Genomic DNA, 15,518 nt, shown 5'->3' with positions numbered 1-15,518 from the left:
TAAGCCAGATTTTGTGACTTTTCTCGGTTGTAAAGTACATGCTAGAGGTAGCACGAATTGCTAATTTTCTCGAAATCAAATTCCCATTCTAATGAATTCTAGAGTCGTCCGAATTCGTCATATAAGAACAGCAAAAATAAGCTTTTCTTAATGTTGAAAGGTTTTAATTAAAGCAAAATTTGAAATCTGAGTTTAATGAAATACAAATTTAAGAATAAGATTTTAAGAAACGCCGGCATTTAAGTAAGAAATTTAGTTTAGGGTACCGACAAAATACATTTGAGTATTTTGTCAGTTGAACTAAACACTAATAATCACTTTTAAGAAACAGTTAAAAGAATTAAAGAATTTTAGGTTATGATTCAGAAGATATGGAATAACGAATAAAATGTGAACGTTCAGTTCCCGAATATTAAAGCTTCGAGAAAACAAAATCATGCGATTTGAGGATCCAGATTTCCAATATCTAATTATAGTTGCCTTAAAATGTCTGCTATAAACTATCATCTCAGGGAAGCAGCTTGTCTGTGTTTTGCTATAATTAATTAATCTTAAAATATGTCTATTTAAATATTTTAAACTTGTAATTATTTTTATTAATATTAAAGGTAATATATTTACTGCAATTTTTATTTAAATAATATATATATATTAGTTGCTTTAGAACCCACAAGAAAATTAATAAGGATATTAATTACATTGTGAAAATCCTTAAAACTGTAGAGTCATTAAGTTATTTTGAAGCAAAAGACGTAAAAATATGCAATGCCTTCCCCGGGACTCGAAGCTAGACCTTTCGAATACGCGCCGAGTGTGCTACCGTTACACCACGAAGGCATACCGGAAGGAGGAAGAAAATGCCTTATAAGCAAAAGCTTCCATAGTTTGAATTCTGGAGTAAACTGATCCTAATCATTTCCCCTTAATATTTTGCCATATATTTATGTTTATATATTATATTATATATTTAATATATTATATTATATATTATATATTTATATATTATATTATATATTTATATTTATATAATTATATAATATGCCATAATATTTTGGGAGTGGCCTGTTATGACCATGAGACCAACTTGTTTGGTTAGGCGGGTCGGGCTGTGCCCACTACTGATACCATATATCAAAACTAATTCAAAATATTTTAATAATTTAGGTTATATAATATATATATATGTCATAATAAGAGCAAAACAAGGAAAAGCCGGAGCAGTGTCGATGCGTGCTTAGATCCATATTGAAGAAGAATTTTGATTGCGTAGTATTTAAAGAACTTGGCAGTTTTAATTCCATTTTTATTTCCAATTGATATTTGTGGCCACAATCACTTGGCACTCTAGGCGTACCTTTCCACAGAAGATTTCCATTTTTGATATTGTTGGGATAGAAAGCAAGCCAGCGAAATTACATCATAGCACAGTAGAGAGCTAAAGCTGAAGTGCGTAGTTATGAAAGATGGAAGCACGGCAAAAAGAAAAGTTTTGGTTTACAATTATTAATATGTAAGATAAAAATGTATGAATTAGAATTATAATATAATTATAAACATTAATTCTTCCTCTCTATTCTAAAATCGTAATAACTTCTCTGCATTGCGTCATTTCTAGAACACTCTATGGCCCGCGCAGCTCTGATGACGTAATAATTGTAAACCAAAACTTTTCTCTTTGCCGTGCTTCCATCTTTCATAACTACGCACTTCAGCTTTAGCTCTCTACTGTGCTATGATGTAATTTCGCTGGCTTGCTTCTATCCCAACAACATCAAAAATGTAAATCTTCTGTGGAAAGGCACGCCTAGAGTGCCAAGTGATTGTGGCCACAAATATCAATTGGAAATAAAAATGGAATTAAAACTGCTTCGACTGCCAAGTTCTTTAGATATTACCAAGTTAGCATTACTAGCATACTACGCAATCAAAATTCTTCTTCAATATGGATCTAATCACGCATCTACACTGCTCCGTTATTTCCTTTGCTTTTATTATAACATATATATATATATATATATATATATTTGATTTTGTTTTCTGTATTTATTTCAGGGAAGATACTTCATTTGATAGTTGCCATAAATGACTGATTTTTTGTCACGAGTCGATAATTTGCCATAAAATTCAAAATTCCATATAGAAGAACAATGAATTTCCGTCATTTAGAAAGAACAATGTTGTATGATCTCATCTTTTCCATAATTTATAGCACTACCGAAGAAACAAAGATAAATATAAATTAATAAAATAAATACTTCAAATCTCAAGTCCCTATTTCTAAATTATTTTGCTGAATAGTGATTATGCAACCTATTGCTTTGATTATTAATCTTGTAGAACGCGCATCAAAGAGCAGTACTTAATTTTAGAAAATAAAACAAGCAATATTAAAACTGAAAGTGACAATATCGTGTCACATGACATTACTCCTAAATTGTTTTAGGGCCCACCAGCGGCCGAGCGGTAAAGTCGCTGAACACTGGTAGTTCGGTCCGAGGTTCGAATCCCGAGAACGGGCTGGCTGCATGGGCGTTTTCGTGGTTTTCCCCATGTGTAACGTGTATACGAGCCAGTTTGCCTTGGAAAGATCTCCACGAAGGCATCCCTCCCCTTAGGCAGATAGTCCTAGTGTGCTTTGCCGTAATTAAATACACCACACCACCACCTAAATTGTTTTATAAATTCCTATAAAAAGAAATGAGTATTTCAAAATCTTATCGATGATATGCAGTTTATTAAAAGAATTCCAAAACTAAACGTGCTATTTTATTCATAGACGGAATTTTACATTATAAATAAGTATCTTTTGAAAATTATTATTCGCCTCATCTATTAATAGATTTAGATGATAGTTGGGAGGGAAATACGCATAGAAGAGTGCAGCTGGTAATCTTAAAATTATAATTCAATTGCATTAAAATAAATTTCGATAAAAAAGTTTAAAAAAACGGAAATCTTTCAGATTTCATATTACGCCTCAGGGGACCTTTTTTTAACGTTTTGCTTGTTTAATTTAGTTATTAAATATCATGGTCTTCGCACTTAAACCGCATAAAATTCAATTCAACGGCAATTTCACAAAATATTTAAAAACAACATATCTTTAAAATTTCCGATAGTCAGTCTCGCACACTGGAGATAAAAATGTTTTCTTTCTGTAAAGTGTTACCATTGCTCGCTTTGAAATCTTTGATTCTGTTAATCAAAAATTCCTTAAAGCTTTAAACATGAAACAGGTAATAAAACAAATTCAAAATTTGGGCTTCCCATGTTCGGGTGAAAGATTGCGTTATTCAAAATCTGATGGTTCTAGATACGTCATTTTTTACAGTGCGAGAAACATACATATATTCATGCAGATTCTTCGTCATTTAACTTATTATTTAAATATAATATGGGGAGATTATATTTGGCGGCAGCAATTTGAAAAATAATTCAGCGCTTTTAGAGATAAAACGCAAAATGCCATTTCGAGAAATAGCCCTTCTGGGCTAACGCACATTTAGGCTAATAAGCTCTTGCTTTAATAAACATATTACTTGCGATTATTGCTTTATTAAAATAAAATACCCTCTCTTCCAGAAAAAAAGTTTATCAAAATGCGGCTGTTAGAGTATACATTCTTCATAAAACTAAATAGCATAGCAAAAAATGCATTAAGGTAATACACGAGTTGGGCTATTTTTTATATGATCACGTTATCATTTGAATTTTGTTTCGAGTAAACATTGGCAACTTTCGATTAAATTTTATATGTAATAATCTTTGCTTTATACAGTTATATTTTATTTTATGTCTTACTGTAATACTTTTACTTCCTTGCACGAAATGAAAAGGAAGTATTGTAATCGCGAAAAGTTTTAGGCAGCATATTTCAACGAAATTATCCATTTTGACCGCTATCCAATGCAATTTAATGATGGTCTTGAGTGAAATCTGTACGTAAGGATAGAATTCTACAAAAAATTATACAACTGCTTTTAAATTAATTCTGAAGAGGATTTTTCGTAGTGTCTGTACGTATGTACGTGTATGTATCTCCTACTCAAAAACGAGTAGCCTCAGAACGTTGAAATTTTGCATATAGGACTGCTATAACATAAAGATGTGCACCTCGTATTTTGGTTGTAACCAGCCGCACCAAACGTATATAAATATATTTATATATATATCCACTCTGTTACCCGGCTCAGTGATCTCAGTTTCTTTAATCTTATATGTTTGTAAATTGTATATTTTTTGCTTTGAAAATGATTGAATTATGTTGTTCATATCTTCCGGTTAAGGTTTTTATGCCTTTAAGAAATCTGCAAGCAATATCTGTAGAATTATCAACAATTTAAAAGCTGTTTATGTGCGCTTAAGTCTAATTTTTAAATAACATGGCGGACATGTTTGTGTACATTTGAAACAACAGAATAGTAGATTTGTTGCCAATCTAGAGGGACTAAGCTTCGCAACAACAAAGATAACGCCGTCATTTATTATTGCGAACTAAATCATGCTTAATCCTTTCTGGAATTTTTTCGAAGAAATAAGTGTTTAAGATTTACTTTGTAATTTTTATTATAGATATTTTGAGTTTTTATGTATTTTTGCCTTCTCGCGAAGGGAGAACTGAATTAATTGAATGAGAAATACTGAATTAATTGAATGAGAAATACTGAATCGTCTGTGAAAAACTGTTTTCTTTTCTGTTTTGTTTGCTTATTTTCTTTTATTCATCGTTCTAGATTTATTATAGTATTTGAATAGAACATGTGGCAACCATTAGATAATTCTTCAAATGATATAAATTTTCTGCATTCTGAGTTGTAATATGAACGAAACATAGCGCTATTAAGTCAACCTAGCGCCAGAGTGTGGCTACGGTGAACAAATATAGTGGACTTTAAAGAGTGCATTTATTCTATTGTGGTGTATGCGCTATCGACGAAGTAGATTTAATTCAATCCAATAAGTTTAAATGTAATGCAAGAAAAAGTGCATGTAATTTAATATTCCGTACAAGGATGTCAGGTGGTGTTCACATCAGATTTTTTGTATGAATAGCGGGATAAATGAATCTAAGGAAATAGTAGAAAAATGGAAAATGAAATAAAAAAGAGACATAAGGTAACAGCAAAATAATGAACGCCAATGAAATGTGCTTTTGAAAAACAGCCTAAATTCCAGTTTATAAAACTCAAACATAAAGAAATTTTGCTAAAATCAAGTTAGCGTTTGCATTGCGCAGCATTAGAATACTGCTTCCATTTCTCGTATTTTGATTGAAATAACATAAAAAATAAATGTTTGCTCTTAGAGTATAAAACTAAATATCATATAAAAATAATATATTACGAGGATTTTAAAAATGTCAATACATACGGAATGTGTAAATTATCTAAACTGCTGAAGTATGTGGTGAAAAAGAACGGAAGAATTTGCACCAAATCTTTAATTTTAGGAACGAGATACTGATATTTATGACTAACACTCATACTTAAAATAGAAAATAAACTTTAATCTACAACCATTCGTTTTTAAGTCTATGGAAACCAATGAACCACTTTATCTTTGCAAACTATCTTTGCACTTTATCTTTGCGATTTCCTCTCTGAGGCTTTATTTCGTACATTTATGAATATTTTAATGATATCGATATATCAGTCTTATGAATAAATGAATACCAAATCCATCAGACATTACAAACAGCCCGATGTCTCGGAATGGAACACGATCCTTACCCGAGATGGATATGCGAACCTGTCCGCCAGACCACCATATGCAGAGGTACTCCATGTGGAATCTTATATCAAAATCGAATTAGTCCCCTTCTCTAATTCTATTGAGCTTTCTGATTAGGATGATTTCATTATGCATGCAGATCTGGCATCAGAGGGAAAGCGTTTAATAGAAGTCCTAGAGGTATCATGGAATATGCGGTGGGAGCATATGGCATTGATTTTGATTAAGAGAGTGTCTTACCGTCATCCGTGTCCGTGAAGCCTCCGAAGTAGTCTCTTTCGTAGTCAGAGCTAGATTCGGTGCTTGAGCTCGGAGAACTACACTCTACTGGCTCTGTCTGGGGTGCTGGGAGCCTGGAGCAAGTCGACGGCTGGCTGGAAGGACTTGGCGGTTGTTGGGAGGTTGATTCTTCCGGTGCCGGAGCTTCCCCTTGGAGTCTGTGGTAGCCCCTTCTTCCACTCCTTCCACAGGCCTCAGCCAGGGTGAGACGCGAAGACAGTGCTCCTTCGGAGGAACTGCGACTTCCGAATTCTTGCAGAGTGAAAGAGTCTTGCACTTGTTCGCCTGTAAACGCAGACAAAAATTAATAATTTAGTGTCGAAATTTACGCGGGATATAAAAATAAAAACGCACAAGAAAAATTATGTTTTCTTTCTACAAGAAAGGCGAGGTTACTAAAATGTACTCAATGGAAGAACGAATTCAAAGTTGAATAACTAGCTGAACAGTTAAAAAATAAGCATCTGTCCCGTACACTTAATTATTATTTTCATTAAAACGTTTGATGCACGATACTTAAGTTTATAAACGATTACCGTTTTTAGCCATGCGTGCTCTTGGAACGCAAACGGTAGCAAGTTAAGCTAACAGGATCCTGTTGAAGACATAATTTATGTTTCATGTTTCTCCAAAAAAGAAATAATTAAATAAATTAATAATTGTAGAATGCTTCTATTTCATAAGCATATTTTGTTGAAAAAGCGGGAAGTAAAATAATGAGCAAATTATCCAAATACAAATACAATCTCCTTTCCCTTGCCATTCAAAGACATTCGATTGAACAATATTATAGATTGAACTTTAGCTTTCGTTGCATTTATTGTCAGTCTCTTGCATCTCCCGCGTCGACAGTCACTGGAATTTAATTATCTGCCTACACTCGCAGGAAATCAAACAAATAGCATTAAATGTGCTCCAAATTAAAAAGGAAACTCTACTGCTCAGTGCCAATGGTGTCGGAATATTTAGTAACCAATTTTAGCAAACTAATCAAAGACTTAAATCTAGTGACTTTATTGAGTTTTCAGTTAGAATGGGTATTAGGTTTAAATCCTTATTAGACTGTGTGCAAAATCGGTTTTTTTTTAAAGCAACTGCTTAACACGAATATGAAGAGCATTCTGTTTGACTGCTATATGCGGCAACAAAGTAATATAATGATAAGTAGTAAAAAATACATACAAATAAATTAAATAACGCAGAAATTATTTAAAAAAAATAAATGATATGTTAATATAAAGGCATTATTGGCTTAATGAATTTGAAACGATATCTGTAAAAGAAACCTGTAGCTACTTTGACTTTTTTAAATAAATGTATGCATTTCGGTTTAAATTAAATGCTGCAGCAAATGTGGAAGGACACTTTCAAGTAACGTTGGAATATGCTCTTGAATGTAAAACTCTTCAGATACAATAAGTGTTCGATGTCTCGGAAAACTGCTTCTATCTATTAATAAATCTAAATAGTTCGGTGGAAATCAGAGAAAATCGTTGAAAGCTGTTGCTTCGGGATTCAATTTACACAAGTATGGTCGTTCTTTGTAGAAATAAAGCACTCTGTAATAAATTAAAAAAAAAAACACTTCTTGCTATGACCAGTTATAGAGGCTTAGATTTTTCAAAGTGAGGGAACGTCAGCAATCAACCACATCCTCGTCGGGATTCGAAACTCAGATCTTACGCTTTCTAGACTGTAGCGCAAATCACTTACTTCATTAGAGCACACATGAGATGATGTGATAATTAACGCCGTATCAACTCTCAAGTTTCAAATGTATCCAAATATAAATTCATAAGAGAAAAGTTCATTAATGTTCTAATAGAGATTTGCTATGCAATTATTTTACTGCGTCAAAAATTAAGAAAAGAGGTTACCAAAAAATAAGTCACAATAAAATATTTTTAGGCGACTTTGTTGGAAATATTACTGTGTGGATTTATAATATCAGCCCTTCTCTTAAATACATAACAAAAAGACTTGTGAGAAGCATAATTAAATACATATATTACATAAGGTATTTCTCCCGCTTTCTTAGCATGCCTTCGTGGTGTAATAGTCAGCACGCTCAGCGCGTATTCGAGAGGTCCTGGTTCGGTTCCCGGCGAGGGCATTGCTCATTTTTCATGTTTTCTTCTTCGAAATAACCTAAAGTATTTACAATTACAGTACTTACAATAACACAAATAAAGAATACATTCCAAGACAAAGATAGCCAATCAATACTTTTAATGTGTGTCATTCTCCGGGATAATTTCATGTTTATATTAATATTTCTAAAATGTAAAAAAGCAAAAGCGTTAAAAATCTGTTAGTGTTTTGCGAGACAATTATTGAATATACAGAAAATTACATGTGGGTGTGTGCAATATAGCATGAAAGGCTTAAAATAGACAAAGCTCTACCAAAAAAAAAAAAAAAAAAAAAAAAAAAAAAAGGTTTTATTGGCGATATATCACCAAGTTGGCGATAGTTTTGGCGACTAATTGTTTCCTTCAAATTTGGCGAGAAATCGTTAAAAGTCCTGAAACTTGACGAACAGTTGTCGACATTTGGGTCCGGTCCCTGATACTCTAACTGAATATATTTCATTGATTCCTATATATAACTGTAACCGCATCTGGCTTTTATCTTTAATCCTATATGCCTTCCTATAATTCGAGCAATGGAAGATACTAGACGTTTCTTGGTGGCCGGAGGAAAACTGTATAAGACTAAAGAAAGCATCCCCTCTCAGTTTCTCAGTTCACAGTCGACTACGGAATATTGAGATATCTCTCTGTGAGCTTCGCTCTTTTACACAAAACACTTAGATGTGTTTTGCATTGCATTACGTTTAACGTTCTTAGTAGTTAAGTGTAACTACTGGTTGTGCTCTGTGATATGTGGAAAAGCTATGCGAGTACTTTTATGGAAAGTTCCAGAACTCTAAATTATTCCTTTTGGTAAAATAAATTTTATTAGGCTATCATAAATTCTGCGTGCTTTCAGTCCATTAAGAACCCGAATGCATACAGCAATATATAATTTTTTCAAATGCAAAGAATTAAACTGATACCAGCTGAAATCATATTTTCATTAGCTAAAACATCTTAAATACTAAATACAGAATTCTGCATTAAGATATTTTCTACTATGTTACGAGAAAGCAAAATAATTATGCATACTTTCAAATAATATTCAACAATGTAATAACAGTTATTGAAATAATCTCAATCCGATATAGTTTATAACACTGAAGCTTTCAAAATAACTGTCATTTAAAAGATACAATAGAATCCTTATCTCAGATAAAAATAAAAATAAATTTTCATTGCTTGTGTGTTTGGCTAGGGGTATCACTTCTTATTTTCCTCGAATCTTTATTAAGTTTGCAGTGAAAGTCATACCGTGAATATACAATATAAAGAAGAACCAAAAGTGCGTTTCAATATCCTTAGCACTTATATTTAATCTAGAATTTCGCATAATGTAGAAAGAGAAGTAATATAAGCATACAGAAATCTTCATCGTATAAAAATCAGTTGTGAGGAAAGTAAGCAAAATAGTGTTTATCTTTGAAAAAAGGTTTCTGAATTTTGTGCTGCATAATCGTTGAGCAAGCAATAAAAAGATAATAGAAAAAAGTATCCAAAAAGCACTCTTGAACGACACATTCTGATAAAAATATAAAAAAAATAAAATAAATAAAAATGGTTTCATAATTTAGAAGAATACGGCAAATAGCAAACGGCGCAGAAGGAGATTACAGCAGCAGAAAAGCAGAAGAAAATCTAATTTAAGTTTGGGGTATCTGGCAACGGAATGGGCCGGAGCAGAAAGCTTAGAACGAATGGAGGAAATGTAGATTTCTTTAAACTGTCTGAGGCGATGTGATCAATATTTTGACATCTTTTATGAGCAAAGAATTGGGCCAAGAAGTCAGTGAAATGATGTGGGCACCACTGGAGGATTTCTGCAAACTTCTTTTATAGTATTATCTCTTTTTTTTTTCAGATTTACTGCTTGATTCGTTTTTAGTTATGTTTTATGATTGTAATCAGAGATTAAATTCCTTTATATTTGTTTAAAATTCAAGGATAAATTTTTCATTTATTCATTTTTTAGGAACATCTTTATTGCAAGTATACACAATGTTCATTATTAAAAGATGTAAGAGTAAGACACTAGATGGCGCTGAAATTCATTAAGTAAAGGTATTACATTTTATAGTGTTTGAATAACAGAATATTTACAGATTCGAATTTTAATACTTAGAATACGTAGCTGTTTTAAATAGTAATTGTTTGGCTTCACAGCGTGTTCACTTCACAGCGAGAAGTTAATATTCATTTTCTTATGCGTGGTTATAATTAATATCTGATTAGGATACATCTCTGAGTTTTTAATGATGTTATTGATTTTATCTTAGAGATATTATAGATAATATGAAATTTCTCTTCAGCTTAATGTCTTTTTCAAAAGCATTTTTACATCCTGAAGAAAGTGCATTTAATATATTAAATGCTCATATGAAATCAGGTTTTGACGAAATTGCATTAAAAATAAGCCTTCTTTTTATATGTTAATCATAATAATAATAATGTTAATTATATTTTCGCTGATACAAAAAATAGTTTTGTGTAACTTTCATACTACGTCACAAAATTCAAATACTGCATTTCTGTGGGAAATTGTTATAAATTTATGTTCATATAGATATGACACAATATAAATAGCGCAAATATTAATTAATTTGAAAACGTTATGTAATGAGAAGCATATCGCCGTTTTCCACTTATGCTATAGTACTATAACTAGCAACATGTCCGGCGAAAGATGCGTGGTTAGAATCCTGATAAAGATCTAGTTGCTTTATCATGATTCTTGATAGAAAATCCTTAATAGTTCTGTAAATGTATTTCAGTATTGTGATTTAACCTCAGTTTGAAAGTAAAAAAATTGAAATACATTGCTTCTGTTTAGTAATTAACATTTATAGGTCAAAAACTAAAGTAAAAATACTTGTACTCAATTATTGTTTTTATTTTTAAGAATAAAAAAATAAAATTTTGTAAACTTCAGGAATATTTCTTTTAGTTGGAAGATTTCACTATTAGCTTTAATGTATCTTTATGGTATGTTAAGTCGTATAGCCTCTGATTTTATAATGCATACAAGATTTATTACTTGTGGAGAAACATTATTACATAATATCCATATATGAAGGGATATTTTAGGATCTCCTAAAATCCCATGCTTAAGAAAATTACATAAGTCTAATGTTACACTAACTGGTCAAAACACTAACTCCTAATGTTAGTGTTGTGACCCTGATTCAGGATAACTATAAATATTCTCAAATTTTGATAATATAACTCAACATGACGTTTGTCAAAGCCGATCAAAATAAGTAATGAAATATTTTATGAGATCAAAATACAAATGTGTTCAAAACTCGTGTTTCTAGGCAAACGATCATAGTTTTCGTAATAGTGTTTTTTTGTTATGTTACAAGAGGAACAGTATCTCTTCAAAGAAAGTTTTATTAAGAAGATTTGATTTTTTTAATTCATTTTTATTTCAGACTTAAAAAATAGATACTGTAATTAAATTATCTATAAGATTTTAAATGTTTCAGTTTGAAAAATATTATACAATACGAAAAATATCATCTTATACAAAAATAAACTATTGTAACCGAAAAATAGAATAACGATCCTAGTATAAAACTGAAATTGAGACAAAATGAGTCAAGATTATCCTCATTTTCAGAACAATCACGTTGTTTTCAAGCATGTCGTATTCATAATTAAAGCGCACTTGCTAAGAAGGAATGTAGCACAGTACCGAAATAAGTATTTCAGTGCAAATGCATACTAAAGAGAAAGACTCAACTATAGGTAGTATACGAAATACTACGTTATACATTCAAAGATTACTGAACTATGTTAAGATTTCAGTCAATTCAAAGGAAAAGGCGAACTTTCGAAGAAAATTCTCTCTTATTTAATGTTGGACAAAATACCTTAATTATGTATTACATATTTAATTGTTTTATTCTCTTACGTTAATATTGAAGAGAAAATGGTTTTTGCTTTTTCAAATAACCATAATGTGGCACATTTTTTTTTTAATTAGTGAAAATTTTCATAACACTTTACAGTTTTTTCTGCAGTAACTTTTCTGTAAATAAACCCAATTCATTAAAACAAAAATAACGTATGCTCACATTCTTTGCGTATAATATGAACTCATGCTTTGTGTATAATATGAAATGACAGTCATACATTTCAACTTCTTCTAATGACGTACTTTTGATGGACGAACTACTAGCACGTTTCCAAATATGTTATATAAGGTATTCCTCCCGCCTTCGTATAGCATATCTTCGTGGTATAGTGGTCAGCACGCTCGGTGCGCAGTCGAGAGGTCCATGGTTCGAGTCCCAACGAGAGCATTATTCATTTTCATGTCTCATGCTTCAAAATACCTAATGTCATCACATTTCTAGACGATACAGAGAGGCAAGGACACACGCCCTAGCAGCAAGACAAGAGAGAGTAGAAGAAGTAAATGCATATTTAGCAGCTGAAGTAGTTATCGAATTGAATTCTTTGTTTATACTTTGGACTGCGATTAGGAAGGAGCTTACCGGATTTCAGAAATAAAATAATAAAATGTTGCAGATTAGTTTTAAAATGGCGCAGTTTGGATTCTACGAAAGGGACGTAGCCAAATTAAAATGAGGAATGAAAAGGACAACTGCTAAGTTAAAGTTAGTAATTTTCTTTCAGATTTTATACCTTACACACACCCATATATATAGCATTTTATTTCGCGTGTAGGCTAATTTTTTACCCTTCAATGTTATTATTTTAAAAAATACTGCGTTGAACTATTTCTTGGAGCCACAGCTCCTGGTAACTTTTTGGCGAGCTCACTACAATATTTCTTCCTATTATATATATATATATTCCTTCAATCAAAAATCCGAACTTGAGAAGCATTTCTCCTGCTGTCATTAAAATGTACACTACACACACACACCATAAAAAAAAAGACAGTTCTATATCTTCCGTTCTACTGGACCAATAGACGAAATTCAACTTGCGTTTTTCATGTCTCGAAAGCACGACTTAGGATATGTATAAAATGTATATATATAGCATAGTTCTAATATAGTATTTGACTCAAAATCGGACGTTTTCTGAAATGATATGCCAATTTTTTTCCACATTTCGATTCTACGACTCAAATTATGTCAAACTACCAAGTTTTATAAAAATAGCACTAGTAGTTTTTTAAAAAATTAGCTATGAAAATTTCAGCTGCTCAACGTTAATTAGTGTATGGTGTATTTAATTATGGCAAAGCACACGAGGGCTATCTGCCTAAGGGAAGGAATGCCTTCGTGGAGGACTTTCTAAGGGAAACTGGCTCGTATATACGCTACACATGGGAAAAACCCCGAAAACGCCCATGCAGCCAGCCCGCTCGCGGGATACGAACCTCAGACCGAACTACCAGTGTTCAGCGACTTTACCGCTTGGTCGCTGGTGTGCCCAACGTTAATTGAGTTTGGTATATATTTGTTAATCTCTCTTTTTTTTTATTAAACGTATTTGATTCTTCTTCCACTTTTTAAATTCAGGTTCATTCCAAATACAAATCGGCCATTTTTTTATGATTTATTTTTAAAATTTGTATTTTTAAAAAAAAAATTGAATTATAATCCATAAAAGTTTTACCATCCTCTTAAAGTAGACGTAATTCTAAGCATATGTGCAAGAAATTGACAGTTCTTTATTCAACATTTCCAAAGATAAATGTGAATTTATATACTGGCGCGTTTTGAAATTTGGAATATTTGTTGAAAGTGATAAACATCAAATGTGGTTCGGACACTTTTCTAAAATTATTTGAAAGTAGGAACGAGGTGCCGGTTTTTCCGCTACGGCATAATGGAATGGAAAGGGAAATTAGTTGCTGTATGTTAAGAAGGTCGCCAACAAGCGCAAACTAAAAAGAAATCGCCAAGATAAATTTTTGAATTTCTTCGTAAATTTGGCATCAAATTTTTCAAAATTTAATATTTGAATAATTTAAAATATATAACTTGAGTCGTTAAATCGAAATATGAAAATAAAAATTGAATGTTATTTCAGAAAAAGTCCGATTCTATATCAAAATACCTATGTTAAAACAATTCTATATATAAATCTAATATGTATCCTAAGTCACGATTTCGAGACATGAAATACGCAGTTTAAGTTTTGTCTCGGCCCAGTAGAACGGGAGATATAGAACTGTCCCATTTTTTTCCCCACAATGTACATAGCTCGTGAACACAGTTCAATTCATTAGATTTTGAGATGATAATCGTTTTGAATTGTACAACCAGTAATAATTTGTAACAAATTTTTAAATTAATACTCATTTCTATTTGCGTTACTGTAAACACTAATGCTAATTTAATTACTGTCAAGGTGTTAATTCAGCAATACTTCTCCAAAAATACTTAAGACCAAATACTTAAGAACCAAAGTTTTAAAGCATTCGAAAAAAAATCTGAAAGGTTTCAGATTTTAAATTACGTTCAAAGGGCTTTTTTTTTTAATTTTGTGTGTTACATTTATTTATCTATTATTATATCATTATCATTATTATATCACGTTCTTCGCACTTAAACCATAAAATTCAGTTCAACAGCAATATCGCAAAATAGTTTTAAAATGAGCGTATCTTTAGAATTTCCGATACAGAGACTCGCGCGCTGGAGATAAAAATGTTTTTTCTGTACAACGTTGCCATTGCTCGCTTTGAAATCCTTGAGTTTGTTAATCAAAAATTCGTTAAAGTTTTACAGAATATGAAATCCATAATAAAACAAATTCCAAATTCCAAATTTGGGCTTCCACATATCCATATTCGTGGAAGGATTACGTCCTTCGAAATTCGATGTCTCTATGTACCGTCGTTTTATCACAATGCGAGAAATATACATATTTTTATTTAGATTTTTCATTATTTAATTTTTTCAAATATAATTCAAGACTCTAACATTTGGTGGCAACAGTTTGAAACGTGAAACGGATATTTATAGTGAACCAACGCAAAATCGGTAAACGAAATAGTAGTCCTTCAGGGACAAAGCCTCTTTGGACTAATTATAAATTCAATATTAATAGAAGGTTAGGGATGTGTATTAAGCCAGTACGACTCACTAAAGAGAAATCCATCTAAGAAGAATTCACGGATGCAGCTACGGTCTAAAGTCTCATAAAGGATAATTTTATATAACACTTTAATAACCAAAACTGTCAGGCATACAAATGCAGCATCTTCTGCAGAGCAATGCTATTTCACATACAAACATATGTATTTTGATTTCTGCATCGAAGAAAATTTAATAAAGAAGAGAAAGAAAATATATTATTATGGTTTATTTATTACTTTTTCTCAAAAAGTTCAGAGAGATTAGGATTCATAATTCGTTTATTTTTAGTTCAAATTAAAGTCAGTTATTT

General features: G+C 31.6%; 1 protein-coding gene across 1 annotated transcript in view; it reads right to left on the bottom strand.

Annotated features, from left to right (window-relative positions):
* LOC118186123 (uncharacterized) overlaps nucleotides 1-15,518 on the bottom strand; it is a 688,593-nt gene that overhangs the window by 348,515 nt on the left and 324,560 nt on the right. Inside the window, exon 2 of the mRNA XM_085824162.1 lies at nucleotides 5,971-6,294. Coding sequence (XP_085680288.1) covers nucleotides 5,971-6,294 — 324 coding nt within the window. The remainder of the gene's footprint in view (nucleotides 1-5,970; nucleotides 6,295-15,518) is intronic.

The sequence above is a fragment of the Stegodyphus dumicola genome, chromosome 9 (assembly GCF_044657685.1).
Source record: "Stegodyphus dumicola isolate Sdum_Otavi_A_Nest chromosome 9, ASM4465768v1".
NCBI lineage: Eukaryota > Metazoa > Arthropoda > Arachnida > Araneae > Eresidae > Stegodyphus > Stegodyphus dumicola.
This window is presented reverse-complemented; position numbering and strand designations above follow the sequence as displayed.